Genomic DNA, 17,851 nt, shown 5'->3' on the forward strand with positions numbered 1-17,851 from the left:
ATTATAAGGCCCCTTTCATACAACGGACGACGAGCGTGATTAAATATCATAAAATTAAATGGTAGCATTTATACTCGGCACCCAAATTTTAGATAACGCGCTTCCGATCACCGCCTCTAGTTGCATTAAAGCAAATTGAGTTATTTATACAGCGTTTTTCGGCACGCGTCACATGACGCGTCTTTCGTTTAGGTGGTGGCAATTTGTCGGCAATGTTGTTTTTGATGTTGTGATCTAGAAAAATGTGAGTTTCTTGCTCTGAAAATTCAAAAGAACGTTTTATCGGGTTTCATGAGAAAACCCTCATTTTTTACCGTAGAATTCAATGAAATCACAAAAAAATAGGGTTCTAATTTGAAAATCGAAAGTTATGATCAAATTTTGTTCACAATTTTTGGCACAATATTTGAAACACCCTGTGATGATATTTCTCAAGTTCAAGATATGCACGATATTCCTACATCATTCTAGTTTGAGAAAGTGAATAGAGTATACGCATAGGATATTCATAATGAAAATAATTTACGTAATTGTGTTCTCTTTTTTCGGTTTTTCCTTAATATTTTAAAAACTATAAGGACTAAGGCAATAATTTCAGGAATTATTGATTGAAAATGAAAATCTCAATAATATCTGAGACATAAAATGAAAAAAAAGTTTATTTTTGAAAAAAAAAAAATTTTAATTCTTGTATAACCGGAAGTGTCGGAAATATTTCAGCTGAACAATGTCATATTCCGAATTTTCAGATTTCAAATCGGCCCCGTTCTCCAGAAACGTCTAATTGGTCGTCAAACTTGAAACACCCTGTATATTTTCAATATGAAGTTTGTGTTGTTCATATTATGCCCAAATCCAGATAATTACGAATTCAATTATAATAAAAACGGAATATTCATGATGATTAATTTGATATACCTGAGTAAAAAAATAATTTTTGGACAATTCAATGAAAGCAATTCCATCCATATGTGTATACAAATTGAAACCCAATCAATTCGCAGATAATTAGAATCGAACTCAAAGGTAAATGACATTCGATTGAACAAAATTAAATTCAGTTCATTGGAATTATGCTTACATGATGAAATAGTTAAAACGAAATATATAGACGGATAATGAGCATATGAAATTAATATTGCATCAAATATACCTAAATGACATGATATGATATGATGTGATTAACATGAGTTATGATGTGATTAACATGAGTTTTTCACAAAGCTCGAAATTCTAATTTAAATCAATATCAAAAATTTCGGTCGCAAAAATATTAGTTAATTTTTTTTGATATTCTACTTGTATTATTATTATTATTGATATTCTACTATAGGTAATTATTATTATTATGCAATCTGTTCGGAAACGACAACTCGAAAATGAAAATTCTAGACAAGCACTGACTCAATTTCAAGAATTTTTGAAAACCGTTTATTCATGCGTCTGTTCGAGGATGAACAGCTTTTATGATAACACATCACTCAATGAGTTCCTGGCCCAACCAGTAAAAACACGTTTTTTTTTAAAGAATCCACTTTATTCGTCACCTTCAAATATGACACATATACTCCAACGCTCCACTATTTTTTTCAATACTTTTTCTGAAGAAAGATTCATCTTTGCTTTCGAAATAAACTTCAACCTAGACAATCACTTATTTATTAGTGCCAAATTTCTTTTCCTGCAGTCCTTTTAACCGTTGTTGTCGATGAAGCAGTCTGAATTACAATTATCAAGTCAATAATATTCTTTATCATCAAAAACAGTGTTTTATCAATACACGAAACTCGTTTTTATCCATTTCTCAAACAACAAAGAATGCAGCGTTACTCAACCTTGAATATCTCGATCCAAACTTAACCCTATGTTTCTGAATTTTGAAACGCATCTTTTGAAGCTTTGGGTTAACTAGAAATAAAAGTGGCACTAGTGGTGCCACCTGTGCGCCTGTGTCATTGTTGTCCGTTATTTCATCTAGGCAATAAAATCTAATTGTTTTCAATGCGTGCCTGGAATATTCTTCTCATTCTTTCACGATTATTTGAATTCTTAATGTTGAACGCTTGTACAGAATTTTATCTGAAAAATAATAACTCAATCAGAAGTTATCGGCAAGTGAGTTCTCAGCAAAAACAAGTTCTTCACATTAGTGAAGAATGGCTGACTAGTTTAAAAATATCCTATATAAAAAAATAATTCATAAAATATATAATGGATTTGGTCCGTACTTGATGGAATAACAAAAGAAATCAATCAAAATTAATTTCCACTAATTTTAATAGTACCAACAATTGTTTCGCTGATACTGTAACTACATCAGTTAAATTTTACATTGTGAACACTTGTTGTTAAAACTGGAGAAAATCAATTTCATTTTGTTTCATTTGAAAAATGAAATGCTGCTCTTCTCAAGAAAAATTGCCTGTTGTGTTCTCTGCTACTCAGTTCGACTCTGCGTAAAATAATGAATATTAAATGCATTCAAAATGGTCCATTGTGAGAGAAAACGTTTCCGATGTGTATAAGCAGTATTTTACTCCTAAAAATTCCCATTGAACTCTCTCTCTTTCTCGAAAGTCTCAAAACGCATATTGTTGCGGAGTGTTTTCTCTTATATAATATTTTTGGTGGGTGAGGCTGAATAGAAACGAAAGAAATGATGGGGGAGCTATACATCAAAACTTCCAGGCACTGCATTAAAAAAATAATAAACATTCGGATACTGTGGGGGTTGAATATTCTGTTTAAGCGTAGCAGAGTGCTTGGGCTGAGATTTTGGTACATCCTGATGAATGAGCCATAAAGATTCTGAATGGTTATTACAATCCTTTAGCATTAGGATTCTGAATATTTCACAGGATTTGAAGCTGGGTAAATAATTATTGGGAAGGGGATTAGTTATTCGAAAAGAATTCTGTTCTGGAGGGAGCTACTCGAAATTTCGAGTTTATTTTCATCGAATAATCTTTGAATGTATATCGTTTCTTCATATTATGAATGATCTTCTTGTTGAAGGAGATACTATCAACAATAAGTATGGATTTACTATGAAATAAATTCCATCAATGTAAAATTCAAATGAATCAATACGTGGTATAAGTTATTCAGTATAATTATTTGAAATATTATAGAAATCGTTTATAGCCTTTTTATATTAACAGATTCATTGGTATGGAAATACAATGAAAAAATTATTATAGCAACCAAAACAGAATTGAATTCTCAAAACATAAATTTAAGTAAAGGGTGTTTTTTCAGAGCTATAGAACTTTAAATTGCAATAAAACAACGATGGATTATTCGATTGACATGAATTTTATTTATCCGCAAGATAATCTTGTGGCATTACATTTTAAATATGATTTCTGGCAAATGACCGCCACGGCTGACTCGGATGTAGTCCAATCTGGACATCCAATTTTCGATGACTTTTCCCAACATTTGTGGCCGTATATCGGCAATAACACGGCGAATGTTGTCTTCCAAATGGTCAAGGGTTTGTGGCTTATCTGCATAGACCAATGACTTTACATAGCCCCACAGAAAGTAGTGTTTAATCACAAGATCTTGGAGGCCAATTCACACGTCCAAAACGTGAAATTAGGCGGTCATCAAACGTGTCCTTCAATAAATCGATTGTGGCACGAGCTGTGTGACATGTTGCGCCGTCTTGTTGGAACCACAGCTCCTGGACATCATGGTTTTTCAATTCAGGAATGAAAAGGTTAATAATCGTGGCTCTATACGGATCACCATTGACTGTAACGTTCTGGCCATCATCGTTTTTGAAGAATTACGGACCAATGATTCCACCAGCCCATAAAGCGCACCAAACAGTCAGTTTTTCTGGATGTAACGGTGTTTCGACATACACTTGAGGATTAGCTCCATTCCAAATGCGGCAGTTTTGTTTGTTGACGTAGCCATTCAACCAGAAGTGCGCTTCATCGCTAAACAATTATTAAATTATTATTATTAAACCATTATTTTCGAAATGAAATTGCACTATTTGCAAGCCTTGTTCAGGCGTGAGTCTATTCATGATGAATTGACAAACCAAACTGAGAATAAATCACTTGACAGCTGTTAAATCGGTCGACATCTTGAACAGTAATGCCAACTTAAAGTTATATACCTCGAAAAAAAACTTTATATAAAGCTAATGAATCAAATCAATAGATCAATATAAAATACGTTTCAGAAATATTATCAGACAATTTTTCCTCTTCAAAACTTAATATGTAGTTCAAACACTCACCCAATTTACAAATCAAAGATTTGCATAAAAGTGTCTTCAAATTCTTTTATTCATTAGTTTTCCTTTAATCACAAAATATTATTCAATCTTTTGTAGAATATGATATTTTTTTTTATTGTTGATATTGTATTTCTATGCAATTTTATGTATGTATGAAACAAAAGATGCATGAAAAGTATAGAATTTCTCTAATATTTTCATCGCATGAGTTTTCATTTCATTTGCTTCACCATAATGCAATTAAAATGTATTAATTTCAATTTCTCATCAACTTCGTACCTACTATGAGATAAATAAATTATATTACTCATATTACATATGTTCCGATTATCGTAGAAATATCATATGAAAACGGATATTTCAACTCATTTTTTCGTTTTATTCCAAAGTACTGCTATCGTAACATATTTCAAGAAAATTCAACAAACTCATACCGAGACTCATAAAGAGTCATAGTCCTGTTATGTTCAATTGACGAAAGAAAATCAGACGAAAGCATTTATCAGTTTAAAATCATTTAGGCGAAGATTTGTCCTATTGTGTGTTTATAATTCGAAAACAACTGTCTGATAAGGGTCCGAAATAGAACCTTCATTTCAATAATAAAATTGTTTGTTGTGTCATTATACACTTGAAAGTTTATCCATAAGATGCACTTGGTCAGTGTCGCCTGATAATCATATTACCACAATGTAGTTGATATTTTATTTCACACTGAAGGCAGTATATCAACATCTCATTGTTTGGGTAATCAATATCTTATGATTTTTTCAGTAACTTAACTCATCTCGATCGATAAATCTGTTCAATGATTACTTGAAGACCTTTTTGACTTATATCTGACTAATTATCTGATAAAAGTTGTCTACCATTTGACGATTACTATTATTATTCATTATTTTCTTCAGTTTTATTTTTTTAATTGTTACCCGATTGTTCATGTTTATCACCAATTTGGCATTAATGTAGGATCCAGTTATTGTTCCCTGTAAATAATTGAGATGGTCGACGGGATGCTTGGAGACCTATTAGTTTTTCAAGTGTCGAAGGCATGACGGTTTCAATGAATTTACAGGGAACGAATTGTTATTGTACATATAATGTGAAAAGGATGTGTAATTCTTCGGGGTGTCGAAGATGTGTCATGTCGGATGTAAAACTTAAGAGATTTACTGGGGTTGGGAAAGTTCGAGAACAAGACGGTTGTACCAGATGTGTTACATCTGTGTATCAGGTACTAGTCCTTCGAGAATATTCGATTTCCAGGAATCCGCGAAGATCTTTGTGGGCGGTACGGCAAAATTCTTATTGGACTAGGGGATGGTACTTTCCCTAAGGGTGTGGTCAAGCCGAAAGAAGGGAGGTCGATATTCTAGGAGGGTAAGTTCCAATCGGCAGAAAGTACAGTTCAAATTAAGCCGAAGACGGGTACAGTTCAACTTAAGCCAAAGTCGAGTCAAGTTCGGTCGGTCAACTTAAGACGTAAGACGAAAAGACGGTTCGCGGACTAAATTAAGACGATTTAGAGACGAGACGACCGAAAACTTGAAGTACGACGAAGACGTGATAAACGAAGACGTTTCGAGTAATCAACAAACGAGTTAAAGACGAAATTCAGTACCGTAGTGAGAAACTTGTAATTAAGACGTAATTAGGATCTTCTCAATACTGAGTTTGTACTATATAAGTGTGGCTTTGTAAATAGATGTAAATAATTGAAAAGAAAACTTCGTGTCTTTTAAATTAACAAAAACCTATATTCTAAAACCAGACATCAGCCTATATTCTACAACTCGACGTTGAATCTCGAAAATTCATAACATCATGATGTGAATACAAATTAATATTTCTCCTTCCAAAAAAAAAAGATTTTCAAATGAACAAAACGATTATATTCCAAGATGGCTTTCATGGAGCGAGATATTATCAGAATTTCCCTTAACCCTGCAATCTTTATTGAAAATAAGATCCGACCATAAACCTCTCTTCAAGTCTGTTTGATATGCCAGATAATGCATAACTGAATATGAATATAAAACAAGATTAGTGTTTTCGAACATGATTCCACAATAATTTTATGGCAATCTTCGCAGTCTCTGCTCCTTTTTTACTATCTCCATAAAATCCGTATATGTTCCACAACGCAATGAAATAACAGAAATGGTAATTACACCACATAACGTTCTATTTATTCCTCCCATGAGAATGAATATTCTCTTGCAAACTTTTCCTTTGTATACCTTCGTCATTTGGCGTGATTCAGAGGGAAAATCCCGCGAATTTCTGAAAGTTTGTATTCCACTTCTGAGAATTCTCCGAGTATTTTCGACTGGGAAAAATATGTTCGAAGTCATTATCGTTGCTTTACCACTCTATCCCTTTTTCCCGTGGAAATTCAATGCGAACGGGATAGCACTTGTGAACTTCCGATTGATAATCCAGTTTCAAAGTTCCAGATCAGTCGATATCGGCTTGTAGCTCGTAAATATCTAATTCGATTTTTATTGCTATTGCTGAGCTCGTAACATGTCATTTACTTAGCCACTACATCGTCAATTATTCTACCTACATTGAAAAAGCGGGTATAGTTTCAGGAAATGTTTCAGTTTGAGTTGGAGTTTGATTTGGAGTGTTAACCTCGAATTACACTAGAATTTTTTTGTCTATTTCGGAGTTTGACGGTTCATGCATGGAATATTCATGTAAATGTCTCAGTTAGGTCATGAAATTCAAGCAAATTTTTCCCCATGAAATGTCTAAATGAAGGCAAAAATCTGAGGATAGAGATTAATTCATGAAATTCTGCGCTACAATTAGTCATTCATGGTGGTAATTACCAGCCCCCCCTAGATTTTCAGACTATAAAATTTCAGAAATCTCTCAAAGACGAAAAACGAAAATTTCTTCATAAAATGAATCAATAATAATCATTTTACTTTCCTTTCAAATCGACACGTCAGTGAAAAATTGGAACCCTTAACGGTTTATGAGTTTATAATCGCTTTCAAGATGAGAATTTTTATTGCACTACAAGCTCGTCTTTGTCCGAGGTTTATTATTTTCCTTGATCTATCCGCTTTTTCGGCATCGCCCTTCATTTGCCATTTGTGATTTTTGCATTCGTGATCGGCATACACTTACCAGTTGTTTTCGGTTTTTTGTATCTTCTCGTCACAAAATTTCAATATGTAGTTATCGAAGAACTGACCTGAGTAATTCGCATCGAGAAATTGTCTGTGCTGTGTTATAGAATTTATTGTGTTTCATTCAAATTGCAATTTTTTTGTGAAGTTTTGAATTGACAAATCTAAAGAGTGTTCCTAAATTGGAGGTACAAATGAAAATGATCATTTCAAGAACAAAGTCCTATAACATGAGTCCGCAAACGATTTATTTTTAAGATGCAAATGTTAAAGTTCAACGTTTCCTCTCATAACACCTTTCCTTCACAAGATATTCAACTTGAATTGGCAAAGATATTTCAATTTAAAGTTTTCATCATGTGATATCCTCATTTTGAATGCAAATGAATCGACAGGATGATTTTTTTCTGGAAGGGTGTCCGCTTCCTTCCTCCAGAATTATTTTTTTGTGAACCACTGATAGTTCAGAAAAATTTAAAAACAAACTCTGGATTAGTACTACACTTTTTGGTTTGTTGTAGTATTATAGTATCTGCAATCGATTTCGAGAAAAAAATTCAAAGAGCTCTCTATAGTAATTCTCAGAAAAATCCAAAGTATTATAAAGATCCAGTTAGGTTGCTGTGATGAATGAATTAATTATAAGTTTTGCTACTTATTTACCAAATCTGTAGCGATTCTATAAACTGGTTAACCATCTCAAAAAAGTAGGACTAGAAGAATTACCCTGTATCTCGAAAACAAAGCGTTTGCGGGCTCATGTTTATGGGCCAATTCATTTTTAGAATTATCCAAGGAATCTCTCATTTTCCTTCGTAACTCCAAGTCAGGAACACCCAGTATATGATAAGAACAATCGAATTGGTAATAAAAAAAGTATTTCGAGTAATTTGGTTCAAACTTCGTTATCAAACCTCTTTATCTCACATTATAGATACTTATGAGAAAACAATATCTTCAAACAAATTTTATTTTCGATTTTAAATTAAAAGTTCCGAACTACTCGAAAATCAATCTCAAGAAGTCTGGAAATTCAAAGGACATCGGAAACGAATAATCACATTTTTTTTCGTACGTCACAGCTTTCACAATTATTGAAAGACGAAGAATTATACCTCGATCAGTTGAAAGCTTCTCTTCCAATGATTTTGAAAGGTATTGCTTATTACAATTTTGATTTCAAAATTTCGACCGAAAAATCAAAAACTCAGAATTCAATATGAGTTTCAGATTTCAACTGGAACTGAATATTATGTGAATTCAAAAATGCAAATGCAATTATATATAAATGATGATACCATGTTCATAGTTATGAACTCAGCTGTGCAACTAAAACGAAATCAGTCTGCTACTCCTAAATGAAACTAAATGCAGCAAAAATTCAATGTCATACCTACACCGAGATAATAAAAGTAGATTAAACCCATACTATCCTCAAAAACCCTAAATTTGGACGATGTCTCTTTACAATAATACAGAAACCCATGCAACCGTAAGCGGAGTCACTCAAATTATTTTCATTTCACTCCACAAAACTGACATATGTTCCACCATTCAAAATTACTCCTAGCATATTTATGCTCCACGTTCGAAACGAAACATGTTTTCTCGTTCCTAGATTCACGAATTATTCACGTGAACTGCAACTTAGATTTACACATCGTAAATATCTGACAATATAAGCTTACGTTCTTGAATTGTTTGCTCTTGCTCATGCCAACGGAAGTTAGAAGTTTTATGTTTCGCGTTTTCATTTGATAAATTGTACCCTTAGGGAACTCTTGAATGTCTTGACGTTGTTGAAGTAATATTCAAGTTTCTTAAACGATAAACATGATGAGATTGATTCAGAAGATATGTACGTGCTCAAAAAATATTGTCAATTCATTCTGATCGTTAGTGTACAGGGTAGGCCAATTTCGATGTTTTAGCACTACAACTTTTAAAACAGAGGAGATAGACAAAATCTGATACCCCATTCACGTTCTCTTTTTCTGAGAAACTAACAAGAGTACTACTCTTTTTTGGACACCTTCTTTTGTGTTCGAGCGAAAATTGGAAAAAGGGTGATATCAAAAAAAGTTTATATCTCCGATAATACTGGTGATAGTTCTGAGAATAAAACATATATACAGGACTTTTTCTTCTATTATTCATTTTGATACAAACCATACTATGTCATATATTTTTGAAAACAGGAAATATTAAGCTTTCAAAAAATTGCACTCAAATCTATTGTTTCCATTTGAAAAACATAACTTTGGGTCATAGCTTCGTAATCAAAAACCCTTTCAAAAAGATGAGCACGCCACAGGATTCTACGTATAAAAAGTGCCTGTATGAGGTTTCAGTTTCAGAGCTCTATCATCAGTATTAGTGGAGATATAATTTTTTTTCAATATCGCCATTTTTTTCACTTGTATTTCGAAAACAAAAGGAGACGGCCAAAAATTAATACTACACTTGTTCTTCTCACGAAAAAAGAACGAGAATGGGATATCAGATTTTGTCTATCTCCTCTGGTTCAAAAGTTGTAGTTCTCAAACATCGAAATTTGTCCACCCTGTATAAAGTTTTAGTTACTTTCGCAGACAAATCTGGTTCAATACTGAAAAAAATGTTGTAATGGTGATTCGAATGGTAATAATAATGGGAAAAAATCACTACGAACTTCACTCTGTAGTTAATTATTTCATTTCAGGACTTAGAACATCCCAATTAATCAAAAAGTGTATCACGAAATGAAAAAAAAAATTGGAACATTCCAGATTCGAACACAAGTTAAACTCAAACTCTTTACCACTGAACCGCGCATACAAGAAGCAATAAGAGTGGTTTTTAATTCGATATTCAGATTCCAATTTTCAACGCGGGGTTAATTTTTTTTTTTTAGCCAAATCCAAAGATTTATCATTAGAAATAATAATCAAACAGGACAATGCTCTCTGCTTAACTATTTCCCCCACAATCTGAGTTGTTTTACACTTACACAATGACTCAGAAAGAAGAATTCCACTCAAATGACGAGAGAAACAATATATCTATACTGAAATGCCGAAAGTTTGTTTTTGAAGGGGAACTTCCCTGGGTATTGCGAACGTCTTACGTTTCTCCCCTATAGAGGGGTTGCCACCCTTACCATTACATCAGAAGGGAAGATGGGTGAAGTTGCACTTTATTTGGTAGCCATTGATATATGTAAAAATGCAGTGACAGTGTGCTAAAATGAAATAACAATGATTTGGGATATATTCCCAAACATGTGAGCCACTGGCGGTGCCTTTACACTTTTTTTCGTTACTAACAAGTTGACAAAATTTCGGAACATAGAATTGAGCTCGAATCGAGGAGATCTTGAAGGTTAAATTACGCCACAATTGTCGTTGTTTGCAAAATGGATAAAAACGAGTTTAGCGTATTGTTCAAACACTGTTTTTTTATAAACGACAAGGTAATACCATTAACATAGAATATTACTTGAAGTTCATGGATCGATTGAGTGCAGGAAGAAGAAATTCTCTTTTATCAAGAATATTTTACTTGACACAAATCGATAAAAACTATGGTCAAATTAGGTGAATTTTGCCTCTGACTGCTTGACCACCCAGTTTATTTTCCAGATTTGGCCCCCAGTGATTACTGACTTTTAGCACACCTCGAAAGAATGCTTCAGGGAAAGAAATTTGGCTTTAATGAAAAAGTTGAACCTTATTTCGAAAACTAACACGAATCTTTTTACAGAAAAGGTATTGGCAATTTTCAGGAGCATTAGAGTGCATGTATCACTCTTGAAGATGACTATGTAGACGAATAGAGTCGAATTTTTGAGAAAAATGTGTTTTTACTGTTAAGGCCTTCGTATCATCTTCACTTCGAGCATTATAATACCTTACAAAATAGTAAATATTCCTTCTTCCTTCGTAACTATTAACATACTCATCAAAAATATTCACCAGTATTTATTGAAGATATTGTTATAAGTACCTTCGGCTAATGCCTGGATTAATAAAGCTACAAAAAAATTCACAAAGACAGATAAGCATCATTGCATTTTGAGAAACATTGAATGTTTGTTTATTTGAGAGAATGCAGGCAAAAGTGGAAAACTTTTTTCTTGCACACCTCTACTGAAAATTCTTAAATGGGATGCAACTCTTGCTTTTCGTCTGAAATAGATCAAAGAATTTCTCAAAAATAGTTACCTAGAAAACCAAAAATTGAAGTGTTCAAAACTTCATTACAATTTGATAAAAATCAACTATGTATATTCATATTATACTTTCCCACATGTAGTCAAAAGAAATTCATATATCATTTACGACCTCCCCTAATAGAATGTATCAATAGATCGCCAAATCAATTGGTCACATGGTCTCTTAGTGAACAAACACCGTGAAGCCATTTTCTTGCCTGAAATTTCCTATTCGACGTCTGTTATCAGGGAAACGTAAATCAATGTCATAGACGACAGACATGGGATACATTAAGCTTTTCCTGTACAATAGGGACATAAACCGATAATCTGCAGTACAATACATACATGCATTACAATAGGACGGTTATACATATTATATGCTCGATAATACATTAAGACTTCAATTAAAATGGTATAGAAAATCGGAAATTTTCATTCACCTACTTTAAAGTTATAATTTCAAGAGTACGATGTGAAAGAACTATAAGAAATGGACAAGAGGCTCTTTAAATGGAAGGAAAATGATTAAAAGCGCTTTGAAATTTTAAGTATTTCATGTTCTTCAGAATGTATTTTTCGTCAGTCAACTAATGCGCTTTCGCCAATTTGCAACAAGCAAATATAATCAATATTAGCTTTGTATTCAAAAACATTCTAATTCACTTCATCATATATACTCACTATATGTCAATATTTGATGATTGAAAATTGAAATGAAAAATATTTGGCTCACAGTAAAAAATGAATGAATACATAAAAATTCGCCATAATTATCTATTCTATTCTATAAACCCGTAAATTCGACCATAACTATTGTTTATTATTGGAATTTCAGCAAGGGTAATATCTTTTGTTCATGATATTTTACTATCAATATATGTATGAAACGATAATTATTTTATTAATTAGTAGCAATACTCTAAAAATTATGCTGTAGTAATTCGGTTGAAATCAATATTCAGAATAGGTCATTTCTCAAAGAATAGAATGCACAACGAATATTTGCTGTAACGCAGTATTCTTCATCCCTGAAATAGACTTTCTACATCAAAACTATTCCAGTATTTCCTAAAATGTACACAAATGATTAGCATTGATAATTCATCAGAAGTAGTTTCCTAGTATTCGATCAATTCACAAAGTAATATGAAAAATAAACGCTGCTAACAAAAATAACCAGCTCATCCGCCAATTTGCAACTTAATAGTTTATAATAAATTAGTTGTATGTTCAATTTGTATCAATTCCATCAGTATTTCAATAATTTGTCAATTATTCTATTGAAAAGTTCCAAACAACATTTTTGAAGGCTCAAAAACGCTGCCAAATTAAAAAAAAATAACCAATTTCCGCCAATTTGCAACCTAATAGTTGATAAATTATAAATTTAGGTATGTTCAATTTGTACCAATTCTATAACTATTTCAATAATTTTTCAATTATTTTATTGAAAAGTTATAGTCCCAACAGCATTTTTGTACGGCCATCCTCAATTACAGTTGAAATATCTAGAGAAGGGAATGGAGCAGGATTAAAAGCTGTTGGTGTAGTAGAAAGTTACACTAAGCTACTGCTAGGAATTGGGATCGTTCCAAGAATTCCATAGAAATAAATTGGAAAAGTTCCACCTTATACGTCTGAAAATTGGCAACGCGAAAATTTAATTGTGAAACAGTTATTTGCCAATAATTCTATTTGCAGGTGGATCCTATGATATAAGTTTCTCATAATTTGTCTCCCGACTGTAAATTTAAAACAGTTTCAATTTTCAAAGAACATCAACCATACGTCTGAAATTTCTTGTTCACATTATATCAACGTTTACAAAATTCCCTAATTTCCACCAGCATGTAATAAACGTTATTTCAGTCTTGAAAGGATATAGTTATAGAAACTTTTAGTTAATACTACAATTCTTAGTATTAAATGCGAAAACGTTGCATTTTTCCTTTCGCAAATTTTCAATAACATCTACAATAGAAATTCAATTACCCCATATTTATTTCGACTGCAATATGAATAAAATTACCCGCAATTTATTTTGACTACAATTTGATCTATCAAATACTCAGATCCGATCAGAAGTTTTTGGTTTTCAATCTTCAATTTCATTCAAAATTGAGAGATAGTAAAGGATGCATGAATTCTATTTGGGTAGAAAGTGGATAATCTCCTATTTTCATAATTTCAAAGGATTAAAAGCGGAAACATTTCACTCTGCGCTTTTGTTAATTTACAAATCTATCTCCAGTTCTATTGCATCAAATAACTGACTCTTAATTATTCATACAGTGATCCGCAATTATATCAAAAAGACTCAGAGAAAAATGATACAATAAAAGTTCAGAAGAGGATTAAAAGCGAAAACTTCTAATTTTGCACTTTAGCCAATTTGCAACCGTAAACCTTTTTCTAGGTGCTGGAAAAAGAGAAAAATAACAGATGTGATCTCAACAATAGCACTTTTACACATCAATAGAGTTTCGGACAGAAAATAATGGTTACTCTAGTAATTTCTGAGGATTGAAAGCGGAAACATTGCATTCGGCGCTTTCGCCAATTTGCAACCGACGAAGTGAATTCCTAAAAATTGCAGAAAAGGAAAACTGCATATTTCCACTGAATATCTAGTATATCGAATAACTATTACCACTTTTAGAAAAATTAAGAGAAAAAATGAAGGCAAGAATAAAGGTTATAAGAGTTTAGGAAAGATTTATATTTCGAAAGAACATAGAAAATCATGAAAGCAATCATAATCTAAACTGAATATAAGTGTGAATATGTACTTCATTTTCACTGAATATCTATCATATGAAATAACTCTTACCATTTCAATAAAAATTGAGAGAGAAAATAACGGTAGGAATAAAGTCTATAAGAGTTTAGAAAAGATTTTGTTCCAACGAATCTGGAAAATCATTCTTACTATCATAATTTAAACGAATCAAATATCTGAGCTTAGTATTCTGTGCTTCATCCAATTTGCAACCGAAGAATTGAATTTCTAAAAATTGTAGAAAGAGAAAACAATATAACTGAGTTGATCTCGAAGAAACTACCAAATGGAATAAAAATCTTCATATTCATTTACTCTGAATGTCTATCGTATCAAATAACTCTTAAGACTTCTTGAAAACTTGAGAGAAAGAATGAGCCAAGGATAAGCGTTGTAAGAGTTAAGGAAAGGTTTAGTTGATTAGTGATTGCTGTTATGATTAAAAGTTGCACTCAGTGCTTCATCGAATTTGCAACCGTAAAATTGAATTCTGAAGATATTAAAAAGAGGAAATATATTACAGATTTGATCTCAACGAAATCGGCAATAAGCATTCAAATATTTAATATTAATTTTCGCTGAATTTCATAGTTTTCTCAAATATCTAACTGTAATCAGTATGTTTGTCAGGCTCTCCTCAATTATTTTCGAGAATTCAGATGAAAAACGACGCAGGAATAAACATTTCAAGACATTAAAAAGGATATAGTTCGAACAGAAACGTTAAATTAGAATCACTTTTCTAATTACAACAGTTTGAAAGCAAAAAACTTTGCACCCGGCGATTCCGCCAATTTGCAACCCGCATCCTATATTCAATTCATCAATAATTTTTTTCTAGCAGATGTATCTCGAAAATTTGTTTACCTCTTTTAGCGTTGACTTTGGACGCCAGCACCCCCCCTCCTCCATGGACATCGTGGTGTCTTGGGGCGACGAGTACGACAAGTCCACATAAAAACCACCACATTGTTCACGTGAGAAGCGCATGGTTCACTGCCATAATCGAAAACAACTGTCCAAAGTTACTACGACGGGTCCAGAGCACCTGAAGAGGCCCGATTACGCGCGCGTTTGTCCTGCCACGGTGTGCACGCTGCAGCAGCCCGACTTAGAGTGCGTGCGCTGGGGACCGAGAGTGGTGGCTGCGACGGCGCATTTGGGGCGCCCGTGCCCTACCCTTGCTCTGTTTGTGCTCGCTCTCAGCTCACACCCCGCCGCAGACTCCCGGACATAGCGACGGAGCCTGGTGGCGGGTCGACCTACTCTCTCTCCCCGAGCTTCACGCTCTCTCCTCGGTGAAGATCTGCCGGGCGGAAGTGAGCGTGAACAGATTTAAATATAGTGAATCTACTAAACTTGCCGCAGAAATCTACTAAAAATCTATCAACACCGTTCAGAAATCTACTAAAAATCTACTTACATATTTTTTGACAAAATTTCACAGATGGCGCTGCATTAGATTTTAACATTATTCAGAATACACTTTATTCTAATGTCTCTTATGGTTAAATTTTACTTCATGAATAGGATATACAGTACAGATGCATACAGATTCGAAAATAAAACAAGATTTTATTTCAAAATTTGAACGACAAAAAAAAAGGAAAAAAAACGAACAAAAACAAATAGGATCAAAATAGCAAATATAAACAAACAAATTTATATATTTAAATAAACGAAAAGATATAAATAGAAATAAAAACTAAAATCTTTCGGATAAAAATAACATTTAATAAAGAAATGAAATACTACAGTTGAACATAAAAAAAATTATTGAAAAATCAGTATCAATCTACAGTCAAATCATCGTCTTCAACATCCATATATAGATTTTCACTATCCATCGAATCGAGCATATTTTTTGTAGGTTGAAAACGACAACAATCACCTATCTCTTCAAGTCCTTCTTTAGCAGGTTATAATAATGCTATATTTTCATCTAGAAATCTGTTTATATTTTTTGTTTTGATGCGGTTAATAGCCGAAAATATTCTCTGGCATTTGGCATTCGAAATCTGAAATATGCAGCCACCCAAATTTGTCGACGAAATTCCAATTAGACATATTTTTTTCCACTAAATAGAATACCAAATGTGAGATAATGGTATATTTTCAACGGAAGTTTACACACCATCTGTTTTCAATGAGGCACCCTTCGGATATTCCATCATTCTTCGTATTTATTCTCAGCCGACAGCCACCAAAGAAGTTTTATGATTTTATTATGTTTAAGTAGGTACGTTCTTCTAGAAACACGTAGAACGTAGAACCTCAATGAGAATGAACAATGAATTGATTCATAGAAACAGTCTAGACATCCGAATTTCCATATTCCCAATCGTCTCGGTTATATTATTTAAAACTACCAAAATCTACTAAAATCTACCAAAGGATTTCTTCCTACTGAAAACTCCTTGAAAATGCGAAAAATCTACTAAAAAAGTAGATTTCTACTAAATCTGGTCACACTGGCGGGAGTAACATAGTGTGGATAGGGTGGAAGGTGTCCATTTTGGGGGGGTCTGGAAAGTTATTGAGATATTAGTTTTGGCAATTGATGCATTGGGATGCTGGATTCAATAAGTTCCGGGTTTAACCAGTTAAAATAATGTTTCTTGAAAATTCAACTTAATTGGTCCACAAAGTCACCTCGAAGAGTGATAAACTGTCGAAAAAGCACCAAGGCAATACCCTCTTTCAAAGGCTTCGAAAAGAACACTAAAAACAGAAAGAAACGCATGCAAGAAGATTCATGAAAATTCGATTTTATTATTCAACATATGTAGTTGCCTTCAAGGGCGCTACAACGATTATAGCGATCTTCCAACTTTTCGATATCATTTTTGTAGTACGATTTGTCTTTCGCTTCAAAATAGGCCTCAGTTTCGGCGATTACTTCTTTGGCGCTAAATCTCTTTCCAGCGAGCATTCTTTTGAGATCTGAGAACAGGAAAAAGTCGCTAGGACCAGATCTGACGAATACGGTGGATGCAGAAGCAATTTGAAGCCCAATTCATGCAATTTTGCCATTGTTTTCATAGATTTGTGACACGGCGTATTGTCTTGATGAAAGAGCACCTTTTTTTCTTCAAATTGGGCCGTTTTTTAACGATAACAGCTTTGGAACGATCTAATAACGCTATATCATGATCGGTGTTGATGGTCTGGCCCTTTTGGAGGTAAACAATGAATATTATATCTTGAGCATCCCAGAATACTGATGCCATAACCTTGCCAGCTGACTGTTGTGTTTTCCTCGCTTTGGTTCGGTTCATCGTGTGCAGTCCACTCAGCTGTGAACTCCAGAGTGAAATGCTGAAGCCATGTTTCATCCATTGTCACATATCGACGCAAAAATTAAGGTTTATTGCACTCAAAGAGCTTCAAACACTGCTCAGAATCATTAACACATTGTTGTTTTTGATCGATTGTGAGCTCGCGTGGCACCCATTTTGCACACAGCTTTCTCATGT

General features: G+C 33.3%; 1 protein-coding gene across 12 annotated transcripts in view; it reads right to left on the minus strand.

The window, feature by feature from the left end:
* The window catches only part of LOC123680809 (disintegrin and metalloproteinase domain-containing protein 11), a 656,359-nt gene extending 640,787 nt beyond the window's left edge, over positions 1-15,572 (minus strand). For 4 of the 12 annotated variants that reach the window (XM_045618915.1, XM_045618912.1, XM_045618920.1 and 1 more), the window contains exon 1: positions 15,243-15,571. In XM_045618915.1, coding sequence (XP_045474871.1) covers positions 15,243-15,345 — 103 coding nt within the window. In that variant the 5' untranslated portion in view covers positions 15,346-15,571. Of the gene's footprint in view, positions 1-15,242 lie in introns of all 12 variants that reach the window. The other 8 variants (XM_045618921.1, XM_045618911.1, XM_045618922.1 and 5 more) reach the window with 3 other exon arrangements.
* Between the last annotated feature and the right edge of the window lie 2,279 nt (positions 15,573-17,851).

This window comes from Harmonia axyridis, chromosome 5 (genome assembly GCF_914767665.1).
Source record: "Harmonia axyridis chromosome 5, icHarAxyr1.1, whole genome shotgun sequence".
In the NCBI taxonomy this organism is placed as follows: domain Eukaryota; kingdom Metazoa; phylum Arthropoda; class Insecta; order Coleoptera; family Coccinellidae; genus Harmonia; species Harmonia axyridis.